At 36.1% G+C, this 15,999-nt stretch overlaps 1 protein-coding gene across 3 annotated transcripts in view; it reads right to left on the reverse strand.

Annotated features, from left to right (window-relative positions):
• Positions 1-15,999, reverse strand: part of LOC139963696 (WD repeat-containing protein 89-like) — a 104,975-nt gene that overhangs the window by 77,785 nt on the left and 11,191 nt on the right. For all 3 annotated transcript variants that reach the window (XM_071964749.1, XM_071964769.1, XM_071964759.1), the window contains exons 4-6: positions 7,472-7,556; positions 5,439-5,488; positions 4,251-4,353 (exon numbers count right to left, since the gene is read on the reverse strand). In XM_071964749.1, coding sequence (XP_071820850.1) covers positions 4,251-4,353; positions 5,439-5,488; positions 7,472-7,556 — 238 coding nt within the window. The remainder of the gene's footprint in view (positions 1-4,250; positions 4,354-5,438; positions 5,489-7,471; positions 7,557-15,999) is intronic.

The raw sequence follows: 15,999 nt of genomic DNA on the forward strand, positions 1-15,999 counted from the left end.
GCTGAAGATATAGATACAAAATTTGAATAACTAGTTATGGACCAGACCCAGCACTAAGAAGGCTCACTGTCTGAAGAGGACAACAGAATCAGAAGTAACCGCAGCAAGTGGGCATTTAATTACACAATATCAAACACACAGCATATATCATAGCAGTATTAATTCCATCATGTATGTACTAATACTGGAATTTAAATATTACTGCTTTCAGAAACCTCTTTGAGGCAAATAGGTAAGTATAAACAATAACAAAGGTAGTCTATTTGTAGACTTTTAAGTTGCATTTTGCATTGCAATGTACCTTTGTGTAAAGTTGTCTGACCTAACCATGTATTATTCACATGTATACTTGAATACCCCCCTCCCCCTCCCCCTTCTAACATCCCAAAACCTAGCTATCTAAAAGATCTATGTAGTTACAGCCTTGTTCGGCTTCTCCCCTTTACTTGTAGTTAACAATTTAATTTTAGTCCATAAAATTTTGTGTCCCACAAAATTTCATGGCATCCTTTAAGCTACTTCATGTGAAAACCATAGGAAGTTTATTTCACATTCCGTTGGTTCTGGGGATATTTTGGTGAACTAGTTTATATGCATATTATTATGTGTATAGGCAACTTATCTTTCTGTCAATTGTTCAGTATATTGTACCAATTGACTGTACATAGCAAACTCAATGCAATGATATTCTGCTTCATGTAAAACTGGTCACTCAACAATCTAACCCCAAAACCTAAATTGTGACTGTTTACTTCAGGGAGTATTTATTAGCAGAGAGCTATGTCAATGTATCCCAACCTCAATTCCTCATCAAACAACAATTCCAACTTCATGCAAATGCACAACAAAACAAAAAATCCCTCTGCAGAAACTTCCGGTAGCTGTAGGCTTAGCATATCCTAGTCTAGCTCTATGTTAGGTCTTAACAGTTAACACGCTTGTCGCAACTTAGGGTCAATGCACCGACGTTGCCTTGGCAACTTGTGCTCTCAAGAAAACGAGAATAATCAGTATCCAAGCAAAAAGAGAATTGTCAAAAATAGCAAACAACAGCTGAAAGCTGCATCCATGCAAAAATTTTCCAAAAATATCTCTGATGAATAATTAAATTTAAATAGTGAGTTTACATAACGCTTCATAGATCAGACAACAACTGTGTCGATGATGCAGTGGCCTCCCAGAGGTATTGTTGAAATATTTATCAAAACAAATATACAGTGGAAGCATATAGATGATACACCAACCACCTGACTATACATGCATAACTAATGGCAAACCACTTCATTTATTCGTTACAGTTAAACAAAAATAAAACTTGTCAAACAAACATTGTTGACAAGAATAAGACTCAACCCAGTCAGATCAGGATGATAATTTTCTGTGCTATCGAACCTATTTAATGGTATTAGACGGATGTTTGGCAGTGTGTGCCATTCAGAGGCCAATCTTGCCTTGTGTGAGGCTGCCATATCATTATCTAAAGAAATGAGGACAAGTTGTCCCGGCCTGGGGAAGTCTATGTCGAAAGGGTTCCCTGTCCGATTTCTATCATAAAACCGTGATTCAAGAATAAAGTTTTTTCAGACTGATAAATCTCCACCGTCTCACTGTAGAAACAAGTTCTAGGCCATCACAGCTTCAGGCAGTCTTGAAATTTGAAAGACACCGTCAAACTTCCCGATATGAAAGCACAAATATTTTGATCTCATTCTTAAAGCAGATTGTTTGATACTTTGGAATATAATGTCAACATTTGACTGGTACCATGGAAATATTAAAATAATTTAGAAGTTAAACCACATGATCCTTCAAGACACAGTTTCTACAGTCTGAGAGAATACACACTGGAACATTAATTAACGTTACCAGTTTGCTTCTGTGAGAATACAAACTGAAACATTTATGTTACCAGTTTGTTCCTGAGAGAATACACACTGAAACATTAATGTTACCATTTTGTTCCTGAGAGAATACACAATGAAACGTTAATGTTACCAGTTTGTTCCTGATAGAACACACTGAAACATTAATGTTACCAGTTTGTTCCTGAGAGAATACACACGGAGGCATTAATGTTACCAGTTTTTTTAACTACTGATCAAGTACAACTGCCATGACTTGGTTTATGCTTCACTAACCACCTGATTCCTGACTTGAAGTGAAGCAGTGCAGCATAATACATCAGAAATATATAAAAAGAAAACTTTTCATGCTTATTAAAGTAACGATATTCCGATATTCCGTGTGGCTAGAAAACTACCATACAGGGAATTCTATGCCACAAAGTTCTTTTCCGGAAACTCCAAATTCACACATGTATGCCAATTTCTTTATTGATTAATATTTTACAGATTGGCAGTTAATACATGAGGAAGAAAAGACACACAGTTCAATATGGATAAAATAAAACTGTTGTTCTATTAATATAGTTTAAACCACTGGCATGGTCAGGAGATATAATTAGAAAGCAATGATATTTGAATATGTTTATCACCTGTCCTAGCATCTGGTAGTTTTAGGATAAGGTCCTGGCTGGAACACAAAAAAAGACTTCCATCCAAGAGCAATGCTTCACAAACATTTCTAAATTTTCCTTTGTTCATTCATACCAACATCAACAAAGAGCTACAAGTTTATATTTGAATCATCCTAGAAAGGGACATGTGAAATCTACGACCTATTCAGAAATTTTCCGTTTGTGCAGTGCATAATTTCACTTCTCACAATCCTGATCGAGAAATTTAACTACCTTGCAGGGCTGGGTGATTTATCATGTGATTAACTTAGGATCATCCTGTTTATTTTAAATTACATCAATTCCCACCATGATAAACTAAGAGATGATTGAAATCAAACTAAACCAAACGATTGAGGGCGATCTCTCTTGGTCGTCTTGATGTCTAACAATAACAGTTGATGAAGAAACAAGGAAAAGCAAAAAGGATGAAATCAGGAGGATAATTAAGTCTGGAATGAACATGACCTTTTAGAGGAAAGGAAAGTTTAATGAGGAGAGGGTGATGGATCATCCTACAAAGCAGACTGGAATGATCATGTAGGAATATTAGAATTTCCAGTTTAATAGGAACCTTCTTAGAAACTATAAAGGTTAATCGTCATTCCCTTAATAGCAGAATGAAACGGTAATCACTCTTTCTGAAGTATTTAATAAACCTGATCTCCCGCCAAACATTCACGCTTGACAACAGGTGCCAGGTCGTTAAATACCATATACAGTACTGTAGATTTTACAATACTTTCCAAATTCTAAATGTTTTTTTTGCTTTAAATATGTACCAAAGCAAATACCTCATTAGTATCTATAGGTCCAAAATAATACAGTGGCTAAAATTGCTAAATGTTTCCTAAAAAAAAAACCTTCCTAAATGTGCTAGTCTTCCAAGTATTCTTTGAAATTTGGCAAAGCGACTGATTTGTTGAAAATTCACGATTGTGCTGGTATTCTAACATAGTTTATCATTAGACTGTGCTGTCCCCTCGAGTATTTCTACAAGTATTAGTACGAGTATTTGTACTCGGAGCATCTTGTTAATCTGGTATAGATGCTAACTGGGGTATTCTAACATAGTTTATCATTAGACTGACTTTCTAGCATATCCACGGGTACTACTGACGATATTGAAAAGAGCATAGTGCCATTAGATGTATCCATGAATGATATTCCTGATACTCCACTGTACTTGAGCACCCATTCCATTGGCAGTATCGTCAATTAAATTCCTTGAGAGAAAGATCCTGATAACAGAGTCCGGTCTTGGGTAATAAACCTACCGGGCAGTATCACATTAAGACTGTGACACATGAAACATTCTTAAATTACAAAATAACATTAATACAAACTGACATAACTAGAATGTGCGTTCTACAAGGCCACTCTTTAGTGTTATACAACATGTTACAAATTCTATGTGACAAGTCACATTTCTATATTCTTTATCAAAAACATTGTTTTTGAACATCAGAAAGTCTGACTTATGAAAGCCTAAAACATTTGCAACAATGCTTAGGATGATTTTGCAAAATAAAGCTTTTTCTCACAACTTTTAATGAGAAACTTGTATAAACAACCAGGGGAAAACTATACATTTGATAGCGGCAGACTTATCATTCATAATAATCTTTCACATCTCCTAAGATAAATAATATTTTCATTATTTCATATTGATTTTCCTACAAAGAAAGAAAAGAAATAACAAGATAGACAAGTATTAAAGGAGAGGTATACTAACCAGAACATAAGATACGCATCTTCCTCGACTAATTCAGTTCCAGCACACAGGACGTCGTCATCGCAATTAACGTCGAACGACGTGAAAGCACAGCCCTCGTAACCTATTTGTAAGAAACATGAATCACCTGATTATGAAGAGCAAATTATTGAGTTTATTGATCTGATATAGGAAGCCATTTTAGAAATCATTTGATACCATACGTGCAGACAAAATATGATCTATATAATGATTTATTAAAGCGACTGGTCTTGTTTCATGACTAAAATTATATACTCATACAAGTTCCAATTCTCATCAGAGCTACTAAAACTATAACCAGTAAAAATGCCATGCATGATTTGTATGAAATATTTGTCTTGGGAAGAAATTCTTAGTAAGCTAGTGAGTACTTTATCCAGTTGATGGCAATATAAACATTTACGCACTCATTTTTTTATATGCAAATTTGGCTTATTTTGGTAGAACTGCATTCAAAGATTACCAGGGCATACTAGACACGGTAGAATGCGGTGCTTAGGTTGTGGGGAGACAGGTAAGTGGGGAACAAAGTAAATTTCAAAGTCTTACTCTCCTATGTATACCCCCTTCTGGTATTTACATGTGTTTCGTAAAATAACACAATTCTTCAGATACGGAGCATTTTGGCATCATTTTAATAAAGAAAATAATATTTGGCAATTAAGTAAATTTAGGCATGAATTTGTTTTTGCTCTATTCCAAAATATTGAATGTAATTTCGCAGCAGGACTGAACGCCGCCAATGTAACCAACGGCTTTAACTGGTGACATGTGACATAACAGACAGATGAATGACATGCTCCAGTTATCGTTGGGAGAAAACATGAAAAAAATCAATTCTTGCTGTTTATCTTTCCAGTGATTTGATCCAGGGAGGAGGAGCAACCACCTCCTGAGATGGAGATACTCAAGGTATGTTACTGCACACAAAGATACAGGATAGACTAACAGTAAAGTCATTCCCTAAATTAAGGGTCCGACTTGAGACGGCTTTGGTGTCCCTGTAACATCGTCGCATCTGAGAAATATTTGCTGTATGCTGTATCCACTTTATTCCGCTATAATGTGACAAAAGCAAATGTGGTACCACTGTATAGTGACTAATCGTATCAGTTTACACACTAGTTATCACACATGTATAAATTGTTAATATAGATTTGTTCATACCTGTGAATATCTGAGGTGGTTTCAAGCCTTTCATTCTGGTGTCCCAACATCTAATGAACAAAGATAAATTAATAAGGAAACTGAAAAATTACCTCCAATTTGAATGAAGAATACATTTAATACATGTTTGCAATTTAAATTATTCAATATCTCTTCTATTTAAAGATAAGGTAATGTGGCTTCTGAGTTCTGACTGAACAGAATTCAAATTTTGAAGCTTGATCGCTTTCAAAGAAAGCATAAAAAGTTCGTCCGAATTGATTTCTACCGATGGAAACTTGTTTCTTTCCTTTCTTCCTTTGATACCACTGTTCTGAGTTTCTTTAAAATTGTCCGCCAAAATTTTGTCCCTCTTTATCACTCAGCCATCTTCTGCCCAAACTTTAAAAGTTTATTATTACTACATGGATACCCAGCAACCTCACCGGTTTATTTAAATCACAGACAATGATAAATTATGTGTCTCGGTTATACCGTTGTAGTTTCCAATCTACCAACTTTATAACGACACGTGCCAACAGTGACCCGCTTACGGAGCAATGCCCACCAGGCCTGCACCACCACTGTCCTTCAGATCTACCATTAGTGAAGTCTATAAAGATAATTCCTAAACAGAATTTCATCATCCAGCACTTCTGTTTCTATCATTTAAACCATGTTTGTCCATCATTTCAGCACCTTTATACCTCCATTCCTTTGCCCCGGCCCAGCCAAGCCCTCTAAACATCATCTTAACCCGCTTCCCCTTACCCACTAAAAGACTTGAGAGGATACCAATCTCTGTTAAAATAATTGTTATTGTTCTGTCATTTTCTATCTATGCTGTTTACACACGGAAGACTTACTTGTTTTCTTGGCTCGAGTTTGTGACTGGAGTTGATGCACGTACGTTAGTATGCCCAGGGAATAGGGTTTATTCATGTCATGCATTAATCACAGGGGGATGCACTGCACTTAGCCAAATTAATTCAAACACACGCATAGCAAATGAAAACATGGTCACTCTCATGGGTTTACAAAACTTTACTGTACATCCGATGTTCATATTACATTACATGAGAACCATGATCCAGTTGTTTTTTTTTTTGTTAAATGGGGGGGGGGGGGGAACGGAAGAGATAGACATAATAACAAGTGAAAAAGTATAATATGATACATATTGAGTTTCCAGCTCAATGAAATCAGACATACTAAGATCAGACAAATGGGGAACATTTTAGTGCCTGGAAGGCAAATTATTTTTAAGTGATTTTATTGAAAAGAGTCAATCTTACTGTGAAACAAGACTCCACAAGTTTTACGGACAAGAAATAATGGGCTCCTTCTAAGCAAAACTTTTTTATCATAACCACCTTCCTTCCTGTTACTCCAAACCTTTTAAAACCTATCACCAAAGCACCAATTCCTTGATCTTCTTCTTGAGAGGTCAAGGGGCATGGGATCGATCCGATGGAATGTGAACATTCAAAGCTCAATGAGAAACTTGGTCAGGTGATTTGCATTGATCACCAACCAAATCAAACATCTACAAAAGATATTGTCAAGTAGTGGGTACTTGCGATACAGCAAGAGTGTGATTGTAGTGAGGAGACATGTAAACTTGAATAAAAAACTTAAATTTGATGAAATGACAACAGAAAAGTGGGTCAGTTTTAACAATAGCTTCAAATATGACAGGCTAAACAAGAGAATTTTTGTTAACTTTTCAAAAGCCCATGCAAATGCTTGTTTGTTTATATCATCAAATTTATGAATAGTTGTGTTATAGTTGAAATTTGTCTTATCCTTCACTTTCACCACTACAGCCCCAACATTCATTATTTTGAACATACAGACAAAATACATAAGTCAAAATACAGACTCTATATACCATATTATACTTTGCTGTACCTATAGTGTGGCATGCCCATACTCTTCCAAAAATGTTGCGCTTCTGTAACTGTGTCGTTTAAAAATTCAAATGTCACAAAATCAAATTTCCAACAAGTATCTCAATTCAAACTTAAGAAACTGAAAATTTCTGACTGGATTACCTTATTGTTCCATCTAAGGAACTTGTGAAGCACAGTGAGGGATTCTTCTTGCCAAATTTCACACCGGTTATTCTGCTTTTGTGACCTGAAAAATGTGACAAAATATACAAATTATTGACATGAATTAATGACATGTGTGCAGTAGTGCTGTGGAGACAGGTAAGTTAGTCATGCAGCTACTCTTCTAGTAACTGGTCTTGAGAGACTCTTCCAAAAACTTACAGGTGTGTGTGTACCAGGGATGATACTCACCTATCTTCAGTCATCAAGTATATACATGCTATCTTAGTTACCTATTACCTACAAATCTGATAACATTTTAGCACCGAGCCCTAACTATCCAACTTTCTAGTCAAACACCACCTTCCAAATCTAACATTGTGAAGTCCCGCATCCTTGATTCATGTCTGCACGGGCTGTGCACTTCTACCGACCCAAAATCTTGCTGGTTTTTTGGGGCATTCTGGTGTGATATTTTAGGATATAACAGACCTATAACTGCAACTTTAAACCTTTCACCTCTATCATACATACTGTAGAGTAGTTGTAAGACAGCATTTAAGATGTATAATAGTTAGAAAGTATACAGTACACACTTATTAGAAAGCATACAGTATAGTCAGGATATTACCATTATAAGAAGAAAAAATCAAACTACAGTATGAGCCAAAGATAAGGCCACATTGTGATTTCTGAGATATCAACCTACAGTACCGTAGCTATATCAAGTTCTACAACTCCACTGCTTTATAACTTAAACAAATCCAACCAATACAAAACCAATTTCTTTAGGATCAATTTGCCTGGATACATACACTGGTCGAATGGTCGTTCCCTCTTCCATTTCATTTGGTTTCTATACGTGCAACTAGGTGAGCCTTACAATGATTAAAACATTGAAATATGCAATATTTGCAAATGCATTTCTATATTGAAGGCAATGCTTCAGATCATATCAACATAGCAAAAAAAAATGTATGAACTTAAACAAAGAGACAGTCACAAATAGTTCCCAACCTGTACTCTCTCCCCACTCCCTACTGTATCTTATCAAGAGGTTGTGGCAAAATTAATCACTAACATATATATCATTCATAGGGTAAGTACTAAATAATATGTCGTAGAGAGAATATGGTTTTCAATTCATCCCATAAACACTCTTCCCCATCACTTCCCCACTTATTCTACACCCTTCAGTCTTCCACCAGTCACCTTTACAAAGTTTACCTAGCGCACTGTCAGAGAGGTTACTATTAACACTGTTTCCGTGTAATCATCGCTGTCCTAATAATACTGGTTTTATCTGACGACAATTTTTGTTAAACATGCTTTTGCAATCCTTTAACCCAAACTCTCTAAATTAAATTTCCAACAAAACCTTCCCTGCAAGCATCAATTCCAAATCTTTTATGTTTGGGGCGCATACATGAGTCCTTGATTATCACACGTACAGTACCGAGCAGATCCACTACTAAACCTGTAGCTCTCTCTCTCTCAACAATTTCTAATCCAATTTGATCCACATTACTATACTTGAAACTGTCACAATGTTATAACTACTAATGGCACTACTAATCACTTAACGGCAGAAGACGGTTTTTCGGTCGATGCCAAAGTTGCTTCTGTGGGTGCCTTGTCTCTGGCAACCTTTGCTGTAAAGCAAGATTAATTAATGAAAGTCTCTTGTTGAAAACAGCAGTGACACTGCATATCAACACCTTTTGATGCATGTTGTCCCACCTAAGTCATGCGTGCGACCTTGGTAAGTGGCGGCCTAATAAGCCATATGTCGGGGATCAGCGAGACGACTTAAGAAACAGATCGTCACGTTTCGTGCAGAGTCTAGTCTGCCTGGAGGACAAATTTGTTGAAAGAAAAAACATGTTTTTTTTTCTCTTGAATTACCAAGACATGTTTCATAATTCGGCGTCAATATTAAAGCACCTTGTTACATTGTCATAAATAATACCAAACTTCCTGGGTATTACTGGGAAAATTAAAAAAATGATTGCACTTGATAAACCTAAAACACACTCTTATGTTTTTAGAGCTAAATGAAGGTTAACGATCAATTAGATAATTGAATTTTGATCAACCTTTGAGATTTTATTACCGAGATCACTTTTCATAGTAATGTAAAACAGATCTGCTAACAGCAAGTTGGAAGAGGTTGAATTTAAAAAAAATAAAAAAAAAATTTTTTGGGGGGGGGGAATTATTCCTTATTTTGGAACAAACTTTACTATACTCAAGGGAACGAGATTTGGGGCAAAGTGAATTTAAAATAGAATTCAAAATATTGACAGCTGGCCAGACCAGCTATATTAACCTTTGACATGTTACATCAGTACACACAACTCAATTCCAAAGTAACCCTGCTGTTAATATAAGACCGAAACAGAATCTAAACATCTATGAGGCCAACATATTACCTCTGTAGTAACCCTGGATACCAACCTCCATCGTTGGCTGAAAATGTAAGTTCAACAGTGTTTGATCAAGACTTGTAAAGTTTCCCTAGAATCGTTTCTACTATTTTGTCTTAATTTCCTGTGATGTCATCAAAATCAACTTCATCCACTGATATACATGCCAATAATAATTACATCCTTCAGTCCATTTGAGAGAAAATAAAGAACATGGTTAAAACTAAGGGGCTTCTATCAGGGAAGAAACAAAAACACTCCGTGTTTTAAACTTGTTTTGAAATGGGTTAATTTATGCCCAGCACAGACTAATCAGAATCACGTTTTGACATCTGTTGCATTTAATCTTTCTTTCAGGCGGCTGCAACTTCTTTGAAATGATATTATTGCTTGATCGACACAAGATATTGACAATAATAACGCAAAAAGTATCATCAGACTTGTTTGGCTTAAAACAAAACTTCTGAGTTCTGATTTACTTCAAGAAGGTATGGCTGCAGAAGGAAGACATTGTGGGCTTTGACCTTTTGACCTAGAAGCGGGTTTTCAGCTGGGGTCCAGAGCAAAAGTACAGTATGTTTGACCACTTTGTAAAGGTATGGTTTATTGGAGACCAAATGTTTATAGCAGGAAGCAGGTATATGAGAGCTGAAGTAAATGTTTACAAATGCAAAAATATGTGTGGATGACACTGCAATTTTGGGAAGTCCAAGATTTTGTTTATTTTATTCATTTCGTTTATTTATTTGTTTTTTCACAACATATATACAACAAATGTAGCGAATACAGAGAGTTATGGAATGTGAAAGGAAGTGCATCCAGAAACCCTTGTGGGCTGATCTAGTGATACACTCCCTGTACATAGAGTACACAAATAACTTACAAAAAGAATTAAGAAAAGAACTAAGAAAAAGAGAAGAAAATAAGAAAGGAAGAAAAAGAAAAGAAAATATGCTTTCACAGTGCACAATTTGGAGCATTGGTTAGTTTATGTTAGTTTGAAGTTTTGAAGAAAAGTGCAAATTTTTGAAAGTCCCTAAACTGCTGCTTTAACATGTGATTAATAATAACGGGACAAATTTGTTAAAGACTTTTGTCTGGTTATCTCTCGGACAAGCAGGTGGCACATTTTGGTTGTCCGAAAAATTGTAGCAACATAACAATGACCAATATGTACACTGTAGGAGAGATGGGTAGGTTTGGTGAATAGAACAGCAATACGTACACTTTAGAAGAGATGTGTAGGTTTGGTGAATAGAACAGCAATACGTACACTTTAGAAGAGATGTGTAGGTTTGGTGAATAGAACAGCAATATGTACACTGTAGAAGAGATGTGTAGGTTTGGTGAATAGAACAGCAATACCTACACTTTAGAAGAGATGTGTAGGTTTGGTGAATAGAACAGCAATATGTACACTGTACTGTAGGAGAGGTATGTAGGTTTGGTGAATAGAACAGCACTATGTACACTGTAGGAGAGATGTGTATGTTTGGTGAATAGAACAGCAATACGTACACTGTAGAAGAGAAGGGTAGGTTTGGTGAATAGAACAGCAATACGTACACTGTTGGAGAGATGGGTAGGGTGTGATACCAATTAATCATTTTCCCAACTTGAGGGTATTTAGTTACAAAGCAATCCGACTCTGAAGTGAACAACTACCCGCCCACTGGTTGTCCAAAACGTAATTTGGTCATCTCGGACGACTGTACTACAATTCAACTTTGCTTTGACTAATTATCATGAAAAGTGACGAAGAACAGAATTTTGAGAACTTAGTGAATGCATTTAATAGCTAATCAATAAATTAAAGCAGCATTTTGCGTCCTTTTCTATGATATTTCTCAACCTCACTGACTCCACTATGCCATAACGACATACATAACTAGCTTATCTATTTAAATCTTACTGTACTGTACTTCAAATGGTGGCATAGAAGTCGAAAAATTTGCAACTTTCAACTTTGTTTTTCTCCAAGATATTTTTCGTTGGGTTCCCAATTAACCTCGCCCATAATATGAATATTTAAACACTACGAACGTTATTGACCAATACGTAATCCAACACCAAGCTTGATTTGTGTACAGTCTATATGGCAGTTGTACCAGGGAGTTCCATAACAACTCCCTGGTTGTGCCAACGCAAAGTCTTGAATCTATATTTAGCAACGGTTCATAACTAAACCTGCATCTCTGATTGGTTGAATTCAAACTAGTGGGTTTGGGGTACTGTATGCGATTAATTTTAAATGTGGAATTTTGTCGTGGATACTTTTCTCATTCTCTGCAAATATCCTTAATTACTCGCCAATTAACGATGTTGACAGGGAAAAACTTGGCTGATATCTTAGTTTGCTGTTTTGTGATTGATATATGTGAAAAACTCGATGGACATGTCAAAAAAAGAGAAAACGGCGACCAAACGCAAAATGCTGCTTTAAGATTCATTTAGCGAAGTATATTTGGGAGGACGGCTAAGCTTAATTGTTAAACTGCAATCTGATTTTTAGTAATAATTGCTAGGTAGGTAGAGTTTTAAAAAATTTTAAAAACAAGTTAAATAACCACTTTTTAAGGATGGAAAACTCGTAAATTACTCAATTCATTTTTTACTTTCCCTGAAACCAAAATGCTGTACAAGTACAAAGGCAGATCCAAACATACAAAACCTCTCAATAGACTCTGTTGGCCTTTTAAAGGACGACTATTTTCAAGAACTTTATATCTTATTTTACAGAGACACATTATTTAAAATTTCTATCTGCCTGAAATAAGATCTTATCCATGTATGTAGTTCTTCCCATACATTTCACAGGCAGTACACCTCGTTAAGAATACTGTACATAGAGATAAATCTCATTCTGATAAATCTCAGTCGAAGGTCGACTTTTGCAGAGCGGCAACCTTGTTACCGCTCTGGATCGGGAGTTAAGAGACCCATAATCTATTTAGGCCTTCCAACGATAGGCTTACTTTATAAACCTCCTTCTTGCTGAGCACTGTAGATTTACCAGGTAGATTCCATCTCTCTCTGATGTGAATTATGCTCACCAATTATGCCTAGCCTACTTCAATGAAGTTTAATTTACCATAATAATCTTCAAGGGGAAGGACAGTCATTGGATTGGTTTCCATCTTAAACCATAAATCGTATCAGTGACGGACAATTTAAAGTCTGCATTCATGAGCACAAGAGGATCAGACTCAATTCTATACATACAGCACAGTGCAGCACAGCAGAATTCCTGGCAATGGAATCGGACACGAGCTTCTGGGTTCCGATGGAGACATGAGAGCCCAGTTGGCTCTCTTCTATCTGTGCTACAGGCTCCTGTGTGGCAGGGGGTGGCCGGGGGAGGTCGGGGGTGGCCTGGATCTTATGGATTAGCCTCTGCCTCCCATTCTCCATCTCCTTCCCAGTTCTCCGAAGAGAATGTGGTGCATATCTCGCACAGATCTTTTCTAGAACATGAGCGACATTTAGGGCAGAGCTTTGTGAAATCAAAAATTATTTGATATCCGATTGACACACTTGTCAAAGGCTGTTTAATGGCAGCTTCGGAAGAAGGTGGAGGGTGACCTTAGACAGGGTCATTGGGGACGCAGTGCAAGAATGTTACCAGTTAATAGGCTAGGGTAGATAGGTGTGCATCTAGGTTAAGGAGACAGGTAAGAGAGGAGTGAAGCAAAAATACAGCACAGTGCTAGAACATTGGACATATTCAATCTACTAAAACCTTTAAAAAATATACAGGGGACAAATAATGAAGAAAATCTGCAAACTTTTTGAAACTTTCTGATTTGCTCTTCAGACTTCACTAGTGATCACTATTGTGGAAATAAGGTTTGGTCAACAAAATTTTCAAACTCCACCAAGTTCTAGTTTGGGTATTTAAGAATGCCGACAATACTTACCTGTCCCCTCTCAGAGCACTCTGATCTACCTACGTTTTACACAATTGGCAACAAGTTAGCACTGCAGCTGAGAGATGTTGAGAGCTAGGTCCCTGGGACAGTTGCATCAACCTGCCCTCTTGTTTGAACTGTTCAGTTTGCCTGAGTTTACTATGACACTGAAAATAGGCTTTTGTGACTATTATTTATCTCCTATATTCCCAGATTCTCTCCATCAGACATCTAAATTGACCCCAGGCAACAGGGTTATAGCCCTCTTTCAAAATGTCAATTGTAATCACAACCATATAGAAATACTTGAATGGTGAAACGTTGGCAAAATTTTGTGCTTACATAAAAAAATAAAGCTGTTTTTATCATCTGAACTTGTGATTGCTTACAACAAAATTAATAGCTCTGTGATTAAATAGCTACCCTAAAAGAATCCATCTCTTCAAAGTTTCATAAACATTGAAGGGAGAAGTCTTAGGTATTAGAGAACTTCCATTTGCCAGGGGGAAAAAAATATTTATAAATCTTTTCCATTCACTGCTGATATAGAAATAGCCCTTTATCATTCCCTACTATTAACAACACAAACAAGAAAGCAAATGTGAAATGGTTTTTTGAGCTGAGTCGATATTCTTAAATACATTCACTAGCTGAGAGTATATAACATGTTGAATCTATGTGATGGTAATGAATCTAACTGACTGACATTGATCTATAGCACCAAAGTTATACATCATCACTTATTTAAGGATGGAAATGTCTACCATTTTCATTAGTTATGAAATTACAATTTCATATCTCCTTTTGGATTGTTTTTGAAGGCTTTAATTCTGGATACATTGATAGTTTAGAAGACATTTCAAATACATCACTATTCAAGGATAAATAAACGAGACGTCTATTGTTCTGTAAGGAGATTACACCATTGTAATGCATGTACCATGATAGTATGATAGGCTACCCACTATGTTGCACTTCCCGGTATGGCAAATTTATATGGCACAATATAAAATTTTTAAAAATGTATTTAAAAATTAAAATAAAACAAGTAGTAACCCTCCTCATAGAGCTATGTCTGAAGTGAGAAGCAAGTACAATTTTAAGCAGTCATCCGATCGTCGTCAAGAACGACCAAGTTCCCGTTCAGACTATCAAAATCAGCTTTGGAGGTCAACCCACAGGATACTAGTTGGTTACATCAAATTCATTAATTGAATACCCGTACTTTGGAGACAATGAAAATAAGACAAATATAGTGGTAGTCATATCATCCACCCAAACGAGAGTTTTATTGACCAAACGTTGGTGGTTGTATTCACCAAAAAATTTCTCCCAAAGTGTTCATATGGGTCATGCCTATTTAAGAAGCATCTTATCCATAACTAACACGCCTGACTATAAACAACATTCTGTTTTTCTTCCCAATGTACGCCATCATATATGTCTGCCAGCGTTAACATTTTTGCCTTATACCGCTAACATGATCTTTTCGTACCATTAAAATTTCTTAAAGAAAAAGTCGATCAGAAAGACATTAATTTTGCCGATACGTAACCCCTTAAAACGTCAGAAAGAAATAAAGATCTTATTCCAACACTCTCTTTCTTTATTGCATTAAGTTCATGGCAATAATCGACCCACCTACAAAGCTGAGATGTACTCAACACGCTCATCTCAACATAATTCAAATAGACTTTTTGTCATCGATTTTCCAACCTTTCCTCTAAAGTAAACAGTGAATGTAATCCTTCATTCATGTCACTGTAAAATGTTACAGGATATGATTTGGTAAGCATGTAACTCTTTTCAAGTTGCTCATCTCAACATAATTCAAATAGACTTTTTGTCATCGATTTTCCAACCTTTCCTCTAAAGTAAACAGTGAATGTAATCCTTCATTCATGTCACTGTAAAATGTTACAGGATATGATTTGGTAAGCATGTAACTCTTTTCAAGTTGTTTACACAAACTTTTCTCTCCCCGTTTTTTTTTTTTTCCTTCTTTTTGATTGAATTTTAGTGATGCAAACAGATTCAGGTGCTTCTGTTTTAACTCCAGCTGTTTTCTCGTAGAATCGGTAACCTAATAAAAACCAGTTCATTTCAATTATATATGTCATGCTCTCTCTCCCTAAAACTGTTACAAAAGTAAAAACTTGAAAAAGTTTTACTCGATACCAAACTGGGGAGCGAG

The sequence above is a fragment of the Apostichopus japonicus genome, chromosome 3 (assembly GCF_037975245.1).
Source record: "Apostichopus japonicus isolate 1M-3 chromosome 3, ASM3797524v1, whole genome shotgun sequence".
NCBI lineage: Eukaryota > Metazoa > Echinodermata > Holothuroidea > Aspidochirotida > Stichopodidae > Apostichopus > Apostichopus japonicus.